This window comes from Gopherus evgoodei, chromosome 8 (assembly GCF_007399415.2).
Source record: "Gopherus evgoodei ecotype Sinaloan lineage chromosome 8, rGopEvg1_v1.p, whole genome shotgun sequence".
Lineage (NCBI taxonomy): Eukaryota > Metazoa > Chordata > Testudines > Testudinidae > Gopherus > Gopherus evgoodei.
Window position 1 is genome coordinate 75,423,118 of NC_044329.1, and position 15,783 is coordinate 75,438,900.

The following is a 15,783-nucleotide window of genomic DNA, read 5'->3' on the forward strand; positions in this document are numbered from 1 at the left end:
CTCCTGGCATCCCATTTCCCCACTCACCTCAGGGCTTTGGTCTCTTTCCCCCGGTGAACCTAGTTTAAAGCCCTCCTCACTAGGTTAGCCAGCCTGCTTGCAAAGATGCTCTTCCCTCTCTTCGTTAGGTGGAGCCCATCTCCGTCTAGCACTCCTCCTTCTTGGAACACCATCCTGTGGTCAAAGAATCCAAAGCCTTCTCTCTAACACCACTTGCATAGCCACTCATTGACTTCCACGATTCATGGGTCTCTATCTGGGCCATTTCCTGCCACAGGGAGAATGGATGAGAACACCACTTGCGCTTCAAACTCCTTTATCCGTCTTCCCAGAGCCATGTAGTCTGCAGAATCTGCTCAAGGTCATTCTTGGCAGTATCATTGGTGCCCACGTGGAGAAGCAGGAAGCGGTAGTGATCTGAGTGCTTGATGAGTCTCGGCAGTCTCTCCGTCACGTCATGAATCCTAGCTCCTGGCAAGCAGCACCCTTCTCAATTTTCCTGGTCTGGGTGGCAGATAGATGACTCAGTCCCCCGAGGAGGGAGTCTCCAACCACCACCACCACCCACCTCTATCTCTTGGGAGCAGTGTTCGTGGAAGCCCCAACCCTAGGACAGTGCATCTCATTCCTTCCAATTGGTGGAGTCTCCTTCTGCTCCCTTCCCTCAGGTGTATCATCTAATTCAGTCTCCGCATTAGTACCTGTAGAGAGAACATGAAAACTATTGCTCACCTGTATCTGCATTGCTGGTACATGGGCGCTCCTCCTTCTTCTTCTGGAGGTCACATGCTGCCAAAGTTCTTCAAAATCCCTCTGTCCCCGCTGCGCAGCCTACTCTGATTCTTCAGAATGTTGTGCCCATAGAAGCATATCCTGACATCTGTCCAGGAAATCTTCATTTTCTCTTATACAACGCACTGTTGATACTTGTTTCTCCAGACCTCGAACCTTCTCTTCCAATATGGAGACCAGCTTGCACTTTGTACAGACAAAGTCACTTCTGTCCTGTGGAAGAAAGACAAACATGGCACAACCCATGCAGGTAACAACAGCTGAATACTCACCTTCCATATTGCCTTCCTGCTAAGAGCTTCCTCAGCTGTTGCAGTAACTACTCAGAGAAGCCATCTCCCAAAACAAACTCCCTCTGTTAGCCTCCGCTGTTCGCTGCTCCTGGTAGGGGGGCAAGAAGCTTTGCATTTCTCTCTTCATATTGAGGGAGAGGGCGAATTTTTATGAGCTTGTGCTGTGCAGATCTTTCTATACAGCCCAAGATAATATCATCTGGGGTTTACCTCTCCACCGTGGGTGTGCACATGAGTGCTGGCTGAATCCTCTCACACAGATCTGACTGCAGTCTGTGTCTGCAGCTGGGTGTGGTCTTGCCTCGGTGTGTACTGGAAAGGGGCTTGACAGCCTGGCACAGCAATCCAGTGCAAAAGAAAACCCAGGCTGGCAGGGCCGGAGGGCTGAGTGAGACCCCAGCACATCAGATGGCAACTCGTCATACATTCAACTTATCACAGGTCAGTAACAAGGCCAACCTTACCTAAATAAACTTGAATCACTTTTATTCCAGAATTAATGTCTTCAAACAGACTGGCACTGAAAAAAAAACTAAATCAGTTGTAATTCACACTTATTCTGGTGCAAGTTTGTGTGTAAACCTGTTCTTATTCCATCTACTGTAGAGCAAACAATCCTGACAATGTCAAAATTTCTAGTAAGCTCATGGAATGTATCAGGAACAACTTTTTGTTCCAGAAAGTGAAGAAATAACCAGAGGGGTACCTATTTTTTACTTGATTCTGACCAACTAGGAGGAATTACTAGTGAATCCAAAGGTGAAAGGCAATTTGGGTGACACAGTGATCATGAAATGATAGCTTTTGTGACTCTCAGGAAAGGAAGGCATGAGAGCAGCAGAATAAGGATAATGGATTTCAAAAAAATAACACTTTAACAAACTCAGAGAACTGCTAGCTAAGGTCCCATAGGAAGAAAATCTAAAGGAAAAAGAAGTTCAGGGGCACCTGCAGTTCCTCAAGGAAACAATATTAAAGACACAACTGCAACCTATTCCGATGCAAAGGAAAGATAGGAAGAATAGTGAGGCCAATAAGGCTCAATCAGGAGCTCTTTAATGACCCTAAAATCAAAAAGGGATTGTACAAAAGGTGGAAGTATGGTCAGATTGATAAGGAGGAGTACAAAAGAATATCACAAGTATGTAAGGACAAAATCAGAAAGGCTTAAGCACAAAATGAGTTACAACTTTCAAGGAACATAAAAGGCAATAAGAGGCTCTTTAAATACACTTGGAGCGAGAAAAAGATGAAAGAAGTGACAAGGAAGGCAAGCCAAAATAAGGAAAGGACAGGTTAAAAACTATTTAGATAAGTTAAAGATATTCAAGTTGACAGGTCCTGATGAGGTTCATCCTAGTGTACTTAAGAAACTAGCTGAAGCAATCTTGGAGAGGTTAGGAATGACCGTGAGGACAGGAAAGGTCCCATAAGACTGGAGAAGGGCAAATATAGTACCTATCTTAAAAAGAAGGACAAGGAGGAGAGGGAATTATATACCAGTCAGTGTAACTTCAATACTGGAAAGATACTGGAGCAAATGATTAAACAATCAATTTGTAAGCATCTGGAAGCTAATAGGTTTATAAGAAATAGTCAACATGGATTTCTCAAGAACAAATCATGCTAAACCAACTTAATTTCCTTCTTTGATAAGGCTATTGACCTAGTGGATGGGGGGGAAGCAGATGTGCGATATACTTTGATTTTACTGAGGTTTTTGACACAGTTCCAAATGCCATTCTCCGAAGCAAACCAGAGAAATGTGATCTAGATGAAATTACTATAAGATGGGTGCACAACTGATTGAAAGAATGTCCTCAAGGAGTAATCAATGGTTTTCTGTCATATTGGGAGGCTGTATCTACTGGGGCTCCACAGGGAATATCCTGGGTCCAGTACTATTCAATATTTTCATTAATGAATTGGACGATGGAGTAGAGTGTATGCTGATAAAATTTGCAGGTGACACCAAACTGGGAAGTGTTGCAAGCTCATTGGAGGACAGGTTTAAAATTTAAAATGACCTTGACAAACGGGAGATTTGGTCTGAGCTGAGCAAGATGAAATTCAATAAAAACAAATGCAAAGTACTTCAGATAGGAAGGAAAAATCAAATGCACTACTACAAAATGGGGAATAACTGTCTAGGTGCTCATACTACTGAAAAGGATCTGGAGGTTATAGTAGACCACAAACTGAATATGAGTCATCAACATGATGCAGCTGCAAAAAAAGTCTAATATGAGTCTATTGTGTTTAAACAGTATTGTATATAAGCTACAGGAGGTAATTGTCCCTCTGTTCTTGGCACTGGAGAGGCTCCAGCTAGAGGACTGTGTCCAATTCTGGGCATCACAATTTAGAAAAGATGTGGACAAATTGGAAAGAGTCCAGGGGAGAGCAACAAAAATGATAAAAGGTTTAGAAAACCTGACCAATGAGGAAATGTTAAAAAAACCGGTCTTGTGTAGTCTAGAAAAAAGAAGACTGATGTGGGCAGGGGACCTGATAACAATCTTCCGTTATGTTAAGAGCTCTTATAAAGAGGACCATGATCAGTTGTTTTGCACGTCCACTGAAGGTAGGACAAGAAGTAATGGGATTAATCTGCACCCAGGGAGGTTTTGGTTAGATATTAGGAAAATCTTTCTAACTCTAAGGATAGCTAAGCTCTGGAATAGGCTTCCAAGGGAGGTCATGGAATTCCCACCTTTGGAAGCTTTTAAAAACAAACTGGACAAACAGCTGTCGGGGATGGTCTAGGTTTATTTGGTCCTGCCACAGCACAGAGGGCTGGACTTGATCACTTCTCGAGGTCCTGTCTAGCTCTACATTTCTATGATTGTATGATTCTATAATTCTTTATTAATGTACACAGTGTCCTTTACTTCCTTCACAGGGGAACATGATTTCAAACAGCAGGCATCAGACTCAGAGAAGCTACACAGTTTTACCATGCTTCATATTAGTTGAGGTAAGAAAACACTTGAGATAAATTTGAAAAGTTACAAGGGATATTTTTCAAAGAAAGACCTCTCACCAGAGGAACATATTTATATTTATCAAAGTATTCTAACATTTTGGTACACATTATTTAATGTCATCTATTAGCTGACAATCACTTTTCCCTGTTATGAATAAGATTTAGGTCCCATAGTTGCAATTTTTTTGTTTCATTTTTAGTATGAAAGGGAAACAACAGTGTCCTGCATACTGGTACTTTCCATTTTAAGTGGATCACATCCTGGAGACTAAAGTACCTCTCAATAAGACCAGCTCAGACACTAGTGGAGGAAGCTTTCCCTCATTGGCTTGCTAATGTAATAATTCTCAGGACTGTACTTCTATAGTTCTTTTCATCCATTGATCTCAGAGCACTTTACAAAGGATGGTAAATATCATCCTCCCCGTTTTAAAGAGGGGGAAACCGAGGTGATGAGAGGTTAAGAGACTTGTTCAAAGTCATACAGTGGGTCGGTGGTAGAGATGGGAATTAGAGCCATCACAGGATAAATTCATAATGAGTACTTTGACAAGCTCCAAAGTTGGCTGGGCTGCCCCTATTTTGAGACTATTTTGAGGGTGCATGATATATTTATAATAGTCATGTCAACATTTAAGGTACTTCATATGTTTTACTCTGATGCTCAGAGACTGTCTTCACAGCAAAACAGGCAATGCTGAAGCACCAGATTACTGCAAAGTAATGCTCCATCTGTATTGTAACATGGCTTGGTTTCACCTCTGTGGAATAACCCAAGTTATATTATTTATAACATGGAAATCAAGAAAATGTTGCTATTTAGAAGCGCCCAAAGTCTTTATGGGCCAAATTACCTGCAAGTATAAATGGGTAAAGCTATTTTGAAGTAACTTGAGCTAAGCCCATTTATACTAGCAGATAATTTGCTCCCTTATTTTTTTATTGAGGTCTTTCTAAGCCCATACCATAGCTAACTCTCCTTAACAAGGACAGGGCAAGAAAATGTGGTTTTACTTTTTCCTCTTCTGTTTCCCTATATAAAAATCAGTTGTCCTACTGAAATTCCAGATTTCTCTGTATGCCTCCATCAACAGCAATCAGAGCTGCTCATTCCTAGTGTAGTTCCATGCCTGTAGAGAACAATGATCTGGCATACTTTGAATAGCACATGTTGTCTCTGCTCATGCATCCTGCAATTTCATCTCTGTGTTATTTGCTGGAGATGGCTTCTAGTTTGGGTGTGCCTCAAAGGTTGCTGATACAAGCAACACCATCAGCCAAGCATTTCAATAGGAAAAAAACTTCAACTGCTCTGATGCTATCATGTCAGTGAGAGCTATGACTGCGTAAAATAGTAAACAGTGGCATAAAAAGATATAGACAAAATTCTGCCCTGATTAACATACATATTTCATTTCATATATATATAGTTATAGTTATATCCATAAATACATTGTTACAGCCAAGAGAGGTCCAGGTGGCTAGAGTGCTTGCTTGGGATTTGGCCAGCTGGGTTCAGTTCCTGTTCCATCACAGACTTCTCGTATGACCTTGGACAAGTCACCTAGTTTCTCTGTGCCTCAGTTTCCCATCTGCAAAATGTACCTCCCTATCACACAGTGGTGTTGTGAGGATAAATGCATTGATGATTGCAAGGTGCTTTGATACTGTAGTGATAGGCCCATAGATAGATAGAAGGTAACATCATCTGCTGGAGGGAGATGGTAGCCATACGCAAAACAAAGAAGTCTTTCTGATGTGAGGGTTGTAATTTAAACAACCTTCCCTGTACAAGTTTCTGTCTCCTCTTTTCTTCTCCCAGCTACATTACTTTTCTCTTTTATCAGCACATTTTTAAAGTTACTTCTGTTTGTATGGTAAATGATTTCATTGTCTTGTATTATTTCTGTCACATAATTTCAATGAGTTTTGTAACTTGGCAATTTACATGCACTCCTTTCAGGCAATGTTTATGCTCTGCGGTGACATAAATCACTGCAGATCCATTGGCTTTCCTTGGTTGTGTTATGTTCCACTGAGACAAATCAAGCTACATGGCTTCCAGACTGTCAAATCTCAAAGAGTTTGGAGATCCAAAAACTCTGTTTGTGTCCTGATGTTATCTGTACAGTTTGCAACACAGAATCTACTACATAGAGTCAGAATAGCCCTGCAGCTAGGGCTGTAGACAAAGGGTCAGGAGACCTAGGTCTTATTCCGGAATCTTTGTGTGGGAATTTGGGGGCAAATCACCTAGCCTTTCCATGCCTCTGTTACCTCATATATAAAATGTGGCTAATGCGGATGACCTATTTTTGCTAAAGGCTTGGAGATGCATGGGTAAAAAGCACTATTATATAATATCTATACTCTACGTATAAATACTATGTTATTATTATTACTGTTCATCATCAAAGGCCAATGCATGTGTTGAACAGCTGTAACTTTTTTTTAAGCAACAGATAGGAGAAATATGTAATCTTTGAGCTCCTATTGTAGAGCGGAGTGAGCTGATGAAAAGGTTTGCCTTTAACATTCATTCTAAAAATCCTGTTTCACTTGTCTCATTTTTCCAGGAGAGGAAATTTATTCAATCACAGCCATGGAAGACAAGATAGGGAATAAATGATATATTTACTTAGATTGCAGAAGGGTTTAGGAAAAGGCTCGTGCAGAGGTGGGCAAACTACAACACACAGGCCACATCTGGCCCACAGGATCCTCCTGCCCAGGCTCTGAGCTCCCGGCCAGGGAGGCTAGCCCCCAGCCTCTCCCTTACTGTTTCCCCTCCCCTGCAGCCTCAACTCACCCTGCCATCAGCGCAGTGCTCTGGGCGGCAGGGCTGCGAGCTTCTGGGGCAGTGCAGCTGCAGAGCCAGGGCCTGACCCAGTGCTCTGTGCTGCGCGGTGTGTGGCTGTCTCCAGCCAGGTGGCCATCAGCCATCGGTGCTCCAGGCAGTACAGTAAGGGAGCAGGGAGAAGGGGGGGGTTGGATAGATGGCAGGGGAGTTCAGGGTGGTGGTCAGGGGGCAAGGGTATGGATAGGGGTTGGGGCAGTCAGAGGGCAGGGAACAGGTGGGTTGAATGGGGGCAAGAGTCCCGGGGGGGCAGTCAGGAATGAGAGGAGCAGTTGGATAGGGTGGCGAGGGGCAGTCAGGGTGGGAGTTCCAGGGAGAGGGACAGGGAGTGGAGGGGGTGGATGGGGCAGGGATCCCAGGGGGGTGTAAGGGGGCAGGAAGTGGGGGGGGCAGATAGGGGGTGGGGGCCGGACCATGCCTGACTCTTTGGGGAGGCATAGCCTCCCCTAACTGGCACTCCATACAATTTCTGAAAGCCAATAAAGCCCTTAGGCCAAAAAGTTTGCCTGCCCCTGGGCTAGTGGATACAGCTCAACCAGCCAAACCCCCTATGTGAAGGGGGAAGGAACAGCCATCCTGGGGGCTGCTGCAGCACTAAGGCTTCTGTTGTAGCCACAAAATAGCCCCTTGTTCCCCCAAACTCTGGAGTCCTAACCCCTGTGCAAAGCTCATTGGCCTGAGCTGTGTATTAGGGGGTAGTTTTGTCCCCAAGAGCGCACACAAATAACTAAATGACTTGCCTGCAACTTCATCCAATTTTATTTCAACAGTTTATTCTGCGATGAACTCAATCAGTGTGTAAATCCATCAGAAAATCTCTTCCTGAAAGGTGATGAATCAGTAATTTCTTAGCTGCTAGAATACATCTGGAGATAAATACACATCATCTTATGCGATGGGTTATGTGTCTTTTAGTGCCCCTTGGGGGCTGAGTAGAACTTCATGTCCTGCCACACTCCACCCCAGGAACTTCCTAAGAGCAAATCCTACTGACTCAGTCAGTGGTTGGGGTTTGCAGGGTTAATTTCCAGCCAGAGTGCACAAGTAGCTCAGATAGTCACTCCCAGCTGGTTTTCAAGTAGATACAGCTGAGCCTGTTTAAGTCCAGCTGAGCTTATAAAGGGATCTACTTCCTAAAGCCAGAGAAGAAAAGATGTGGGATTGGTCACACGTTAGATCAGGGAGCTCTGGAGATAAATAATCACTACTGTAGTTAGTTTATATTTTTAAGTTTACTCGAGGTAGAGCTGCATAGAAGAAAGGGAGATAGCACTCTTGTCACCATTTCACTAACCTATGACATTTTCATAGGAAGTAGCTAGGATCAGGAGGAAGAGAAAGGCAGGTGTTTATAATGGTTTAAATTTAGGGTATACAAAAGAGAGTTGCTGGGGGTGCTACAAAGTGGAATAAGAGCTCTCTCTTTCTGAGAGTCAGCTCCCAGGCCAAACTTTCTGCTAGTGTAATACTCTGCTCTGTCTTACTAGTATTTTCATATACCTGGTTATTTACAAACTGGGGGGAAAAATCAAAAGAAGCCTTAAAGTACTCTGAAAAGGGACACTAAAAATGCTTAGTGAAGTTCCACGTTTTCAGAGTCCCATTTGTGTCTCGACAAAACTTTGTTGAATTTTTTTATTTGTAAACAATGAGGTTGGGTTTTTTATTGTTTTTTGTTTTTTAAAATGCTAGTCTGTAAACTCCTTCTGATCTGGAAGACAAGCCGGGTTCTACTCTATACTTCTGGAACAAAAGATGTTAATGCAAGTGCAAAGTTGAGAACTCACTCAGTCATGCAATTCTGGAAGTTAAGGTTTCTCCTCTAGTGCTGACTCAATCATTTTATATATCATAGGGATATTGATGTCTTAATAATCTAGGCAATAATATATTAAAATTTACATTTCACAAGAAAAACATGAAAAGGAAATTGTAAATATGTGCATTAAGGCTCTGCTGAAGTTGTGACAAAATGTAACTTAAGGACCTTCCTGTGCCTGATTATCCTCCAGTCAAACCGGTGCAAATCAGTAAGTTAGTACTGGTGCACAGCTAACAAACCAGTGCAAGTCAGAGAAGGATCAAGTCTCTGACTTTAAGGTGCTTGATTTCTCAGTGTTAAGGATATACTGATGTTAAGTTATGCAGTATAATTTTCTTGTGGCCTTTTGGGTTGTTGGTTTCTTAGGGAAAAATTAGAAAAATCCCAATGGCATATCTTCTGGAGCTTACAGGCTCTTCTGGCTTTGCTGATAAAATTAAAAAATACTTTGACCCAGAACTGTTGGGCTTGTAGACTATGCACACTCCACCAGCTTTACAAGTTGAGCTCAAAAGTTCCCTGAATGGCCCTGTTGCTGCAGTATTTTTGATGGCTTAGATGCTCTGCAGAATCAGTCTGCAGAGTTTATGGAGCTCATATCCTATTTGAGGTTTGGGAGATAACAAATGCATCTTTAATTCAGCCACCAGTAACTGAAGCCTGCTTATCTTTCATTGTCAATGGAGTCTGCTTCAACTCGGTCATCATTTAATGAAATACGCATCCTTACAACACGTATCCTTAAATTAACTGTCTATATCTGAGAGATCCTTAAATATCCCTCCTTAATTGCCATGTCCTTAAATAGGTGCTTGTAGCACAGCTGTCTAAAGTGTCTTCTGGAAACATTCTTCCAACTAGTCCAAAGCATTTGCATACAATTACCTGATTTAAAGCCCTAATACTCACTGTCACAGGCTTGGGGCTTACATGTTCATGTCATTAAACTACCGAACTGGTACTGCTAAACAAGCCAAATGTGGAGTTTCTAGCTTTCATCTATTTTTGAGAAATGTCAGTGCAAAATATCTGACAGAATTCTATAGGAAAATTACTTTTTTCATCCTCACACTCATATACCTTTAAAAGCTGCTAAACTTTTTTTCTCTAATTTATATAATATAGGATAGAATTTGGCCTTAATTTTGACAGTCATTGCTTGCAAACACTGTAATATATATGTGTCAGAACACTGATTTTTGGTACTATTATTATTTGTAAGTCAGATGGTAGATCTATATTCTGCAACTTCCTATCTAAATTTCATGAAAATCTTGCTTCTGTGCACTTGAGACACAGGTTTCTCAGAATAGAGCCCTATGCTCTATTTCATCATGCTGATGGGATTACTCTCTTTTGCGTTTTGATCTTGTGGATCCTTTTTGTGTAGCTATAGAGTAATGGTTTGGGGGGGTTTTAATGTTCCTCAAGACATCCTGACATGATATATCTCTCTGCTTTGGTTCTGCACTCTGCAGAGCTCTTTATGCAATCGTTTTCCATTGAATCTTAAGTTTTCTCATAGATGAGCCCAAAATGACTTGAATAATTTACAGCTGACTCAATAGTATGAAGTCAATCTTATTCTTTACTTTACCCTTTGGGCTTTTCAGTATTTATTTTCTGTCTAGGAAAGGTATTTAAAATGTACTGCTCAAAAAATTGTCACAGCCTACCAGTCTGTTTTCCCTTTTTCCCCTGCTACCAGTACCTACATAACTGCTACCAGTACCTATTAATTGTTTCATAAATCTGACCAGTGGGGAATTTTATGTAAGATACAGTAATGAGTCCTAACAGAGCAAGTGTGCAACGGCTGTACTAATTTATCAGTGACATTGGTAAATAAACAAGGAAGTGAACAGAAAAGCTTATTAGTATGAAGCTCTGTCATAAATACCTGTCACTGCCATGCACTGGTTGCCTTTAAACAGCTTACATCATTGCTGAAGAACAGGACCAGACAAAAAAAAATGATTATTTTATCCAATTGAAAATACAAGGAAATATAAGAATTTAGGGAAAATCCTACTTATTCTCTCTCTCTTGATTTTTAACTGGGTAGGGCCTTTATTTCACATGAATGTTGACACCTCCAGTGCCCCTTCTCACCTTGCTTGATCATTGGTTCAGTTCTGAATCAGGGGAAGCATACCGCCTATTGAATCTCCAATAGCGCTTCCTGTCGCATGTGAGTTTTTCGTAAACATCTTGCATTCAAACACTAACTAGACCCAACCATATTTGGCTTATGAGTTCTGATGGGATCATAGCCCAGAAGGCAGAAGAAAGATGCAGAGGACACATGTGACGCATGAAACGATGAACAGCTCAGGTGGATCACATGGCTGATCTAATTGTAAAACTGTGCATCAAAGGAGTTTTATCACTGGGCCTTCAAAAATCTTGTTGGGGTCTGGTATGTGGAACATTTAATAAGTAGCACTCAGAGACAAATACATTCTTGGGAATTGAATATTGCTCCTACATAGTAACCATTCCTCCTTTCTTGAGATGAAAGCAAGAGCCATAGCCTGTTTTATTTTAATCCAAGTCTTTTGTACAACAGTGCCATATGCTGAAGCTGCAGGAATCACCTAGATTGCTTTGTGGACTGGATTATTTTAACTTATTGCTGGACAGACTTATTTGTTAAAAAGGGGGAAAAAATGATTCACTACTAATTTCAATAATTTATTTTGGTACAGTTGTATTTAAAAAGTTATGTAAGGCAATCAGTCTTCTGTTAGTCATTGCTAGATAGGAATAATACATTATTAGAAAACAAAGCCATATCTAACCATGTTTGATTTCAATTTTAGAAGTAGCAACAAATTATTTTTGGCAATGCACTGAAAAATTAAGCTTCCAAGCATATCTAATATGGAGATAAATATCAAAGAAGAAGATTTCAGCACTAATAATTCACTGAGAGCAATGCAACTATAACAGGAAAAGAACTGATGCTGATGAAAAATGGTAATTGTGCTAATCACTTTTTGTTTTTTTTGTCTTCTGACAAGAAAAGCACTGGAAGGCTGCCACTTGTTTGAAAATGGAAAAGCCCAACAGAACAAAATCATTCAATGAATGCTCTTTATTTTTAGAGAAATTGTCCAAAGCAATTCTCCAGTTTTGCTTTTGTAAGCTAGTCTAACCCTAGTAAGCAATAATTGTTTAAAAAATTTAAAGATTTGCTGAACAGTAGAGAACCAGCTGTGAATAACTGATGCACGTGAGACTCACGAAAGTGGTAGTCATCTCTCAAAGATGGTCAGCAGCGAGCTAACTGCCATTCAGTGTTTCTCCTGAACTACTGGTGTATTTCCAAGAGGAAAACAATTGAAGTAGTTAATACCAATGGAACCTCCCTCCCAATGTCCTTTTCCGAGGGAAATGGGCACAACAAAAGGAGGCACCAATGACAGCATGACTCCCTCAGGAGTTATACTGCCAGGGGAAGCAGAATTCCAGGGATCAACACCTCCTTAACACCCCTGAGTTCCAGTTTTCCAGGTTTTGACTCTCCCTGGCCCCTCCTCCCTCCATGACTCTCCAAACATTATGCATTGAGAGGAGCTTAGTAAGGAAACTTCATGACGAGGTGTACCTGAGTAGTAGTTTACCTCACTGGATAGTTCTCCTGGCAAGGGAGAATCTGAGCCCCTTACCACACTGATATGAAAAGAACTCTAACTTTCTTCTCTCTGTGAGCCGTGCACTCCTGATGTAACTTCTTGATATTTCTAGTAAAGTAATGATGAAAGGTTTTGTCCTTGTAACAGTACACGTGGCTTATAAATCTGATTACTTTGTATTTCTTTGAAACACTCATGTTGTCGATATTTCTCCTGGACACACACACACAGAGTGACAGGTTTAGCTGAAAGCATCTATTCAAGACATTATATACATTTGGCATTAAGAAGAAACTACTGACAGTGGATTTAAATTGCAGTATAGAAACAATTATAAACGTTTCTCATTCTAAGCCTCTCTACCTTTAAGGGAAGGGGTCTGGCAAGAATTCCCCAGTGTCCCCATTATCATTACTGTTTTCTCTGGAGCTGCTAGCTGCAAAGTCAAGAGAGCAAAATTATTAAGTATGGGGTGCCTGAGATCTTATTCACAGATATATGTATCTATTACAGACCCACAGCTAATACACTATACCTGATTTTCTTAAGCTTATTACTGAGTTTGGCATCACTGTATATCTATATGCAAGGTCAGTTGGGACAAATCTGAGATCATGCCCATTCCTCCTGGCTGTCGCTCTTTGCTAACTGGAATTTTAAATGTTGCTGGATAGAAATTCACCACTCAGCAGATCAGAGTAGTAAGGCAAAACATCCATAAACAGTGATCAGTTACTCGCAAGTGGGAAGCACATTGTAGGAGAGTCTTGTAGTGTCATCCCTGTCAGTTCATGGCTTCCTCAAATTTTTGTTACATTGGCTATAGAAAACTTTTTGTTATCTTTTCTTATACATATGTATTGGCCTTTAATTTCCTTATTAATTCTCCTTTCCTGTCAGTACAGGTTTTCTCCTCGTTCAAACCAGTCTTTTGTAGCTGCCTGATTAGTTTCTCTTCTGTTTTTCTTGCAAACAGGATTACTCTGAATTTTCTTACATATGCACAATTCTGCTCATGCTAAGCTGTTGAACTATTAGATCAGAGCATGCTCTGTCAGGCCTGAATATGCCTCACTCCCAACAAATGTGTTCCTAATGAAGTTAAATAATTGGGCATTAGGATGTCTAACAAGCTAAATAATTTGTTTTAAATCCAATTTGGTTCCTCTCCTAGTTACTATAAAGACAGCCTCAGCATGCTGTAAACTAACAATGACTTTATGGAACAATGCTAACATCATGAAAATATATGGCCTCCCTAGACACTTATATCTTTTTAGCAAACTGCCCATTACATTTTCCAAAGGTTATTTCATGAAGGCTTACTAAGGAGGACATGGTCCTGCAGTATTTATCTATGATATTCAGGTCTCCCATTTATTTTAATGTGTAAGTAGTTAAAAGAACAGAGTTCTAATGACATGACAGACCAATAAATATCATTATTTTAAAATGTTTCTACCTCTGAAAAGGTTGTGTTTTATATGTACAAGTCTTCCACACAGCATACATTTTGAAATAAATGATTCTGTGATAGTAGGTTAAAAATTATATCCTTTGTTGGGTTTATGTTGGCAAAAATTGCATGATGCTCCTTTCAAAGTCAATAGAAAACCATACAAGCAAGCTCTACCAGCTTCTTATGGACACACTAGAGTGTGAAGAAGTTTTAGCTGTGAACATCAAAAAAAACCATAGTTCCTTTTATCAAATTGCAATATCTCCATGATCTATTGGCATTTAGGAAGGAACAATAACCATTCCCTATTCAGATAAGAACATAAGAAAAGGACATAAGAACGGCCATACTGGGACAGACCAATGGTCCATCTAGCCTAGTATCCTGTCTTCTGCTACTGGCCAATGCCAGATGATTCAGAGGGCATAAACAGAACAGGCAATCATCAACTGATCCATCCCCTGTCATCTATTCCTAGCTTCTGGCAAACAGAGGCTAAGGACACTCAGAGTATGATGTTGTATCCCTGCCCATCCTAGGTAATAGCTATTGATGGACCTATCTTGCATGAACTTACCTAGTTCTTTTTTGAACCTAGTTATAATTTTGGACTTCACATGATCTCCTGGCAAGGAGTTCCTATGAATGACCAACCACTGAGTAAGAACATGATCGCCACAAAGAGGTGACTGGATGGGCTGAGCACTTTCTCAGTTAACATCAGCATAGATTTTCAAGTGGATAAAAGGCTAAGCTTGTAACCTTGATGTGATGACAGATACAGTGCATTTATGATCATCTTTATAATAGCAAATAAAAGATGTTTAAATAATCATTGTATTAATTAGTCTCATTCATAGGTGCCAACTTCCCCTCTTTCCCGTGGGTGCTCAACCCTCCCCCATGCTTGCAGTCCCAGCCCTTTTCTCCACCCCTTCAATGAGGCCCCACCCCATTTCCAATCCCTTCCCCAAAGTCTCCGCCCCCTCCCTCCTCTCCTTTATTTCAACTCCTTCCCCAAATCCCTGCCACAGTCATGCCTCTTCCCTGCTGCCTCCTCTGTGCGTGCCATGTTACCACTTCTCCCTCTCCCTCCCGGAGCACGCTAACACTGCCAAACAGCTGTTTGGCGGTGACCATGCAGGACACGCTGGGAGGTACGTGAAGGAGCGGGGACTCGGCATGCTCAGGGGAGGAGGAGGAGGAGGTGGGGTGAGGGGAGCTTGGCTGCCAGTGAGTGCAGAGCACCCACTAATTTTTCCCTCTGGGTGCTCCAGCCCCACAGCACCCACGGAGTCGGCTCCTATGTCATCATGTATTGTGAATGATCTGCAAATATAACTCTTTAGGAGAAGAGAAGTTGGATAAATAGCAACATTACCAGATCCAAATTGGTGAAATGAATTAAATAATATATAAAGGGAGTTTCATGAATTTGAACATAAGACCTTTATGTATTGTGCAAATGTCTGAACTAATTTTGGAATGTGTAAAACCTAGGCATTTAGATATATATCATGTAATGTATATAGTGCAGGTCAGAGTAATTTTTCAGTTCCATGCTGCCCTATTAATAAGGCAGAACTCTGCTTATATTAGCTATTGATTCAGCAGTGTGCTGTCCCAACATTCCATGCTAATACTAATGTTCCCTGGCCATTATTTCTTTCCCTAAGGAAAGACTCAATTACTATATATTCTAGGCTGATAGGACTTGGAAACTTGTTCTTAAATACTGAGGTTGCATATGCAATTTTTATCTAACAGGTAGTCCCAAAAAGTGAGCTAAAGTTTGCCAAATGCAGAGTAATTTACAATCTTAAATTCAGTTACATTTTATGTGATAGTAATGGAATGCTATCTACCAGTGATGACAATAACTTTATTGCAGTGGCAATAATTTTCCAATTAATTTTCTAATTTATAGTTCTTATAA

At 40.9% G+C, this 15,783-nt stretch overlaps 1 protein-coding gene across 2 annotated transcripts in view; it reads left to right on the top strand.

Annotated features, from left to right (window-relative positions):
• PLPPR5 (phospholipid phosphatase related 5) overlaps nucleotides 1–15,783 on the top strand; it is a 156,155-nt gene that overhangs the window by 76,202 nt on the left and 64,170 nt on the right. For both annotated transcript variants that reach the window (XM_030573019.1, XM_030573015.1), the window contains one exon: nucleotides 3,988–4,062. In XM_030573019.1, the coding sequence (XP_030428879.1) occupies nucleotides 3,994–4,062 (69 nt within the window). In that variant the 5' untranslated portion in view covers nucleotides 3,988–3,993. Of the gene's footprint in view, nucleotides 1–3,987; nucleotides 4,063–15,783 lie in introns of those variants that run through there.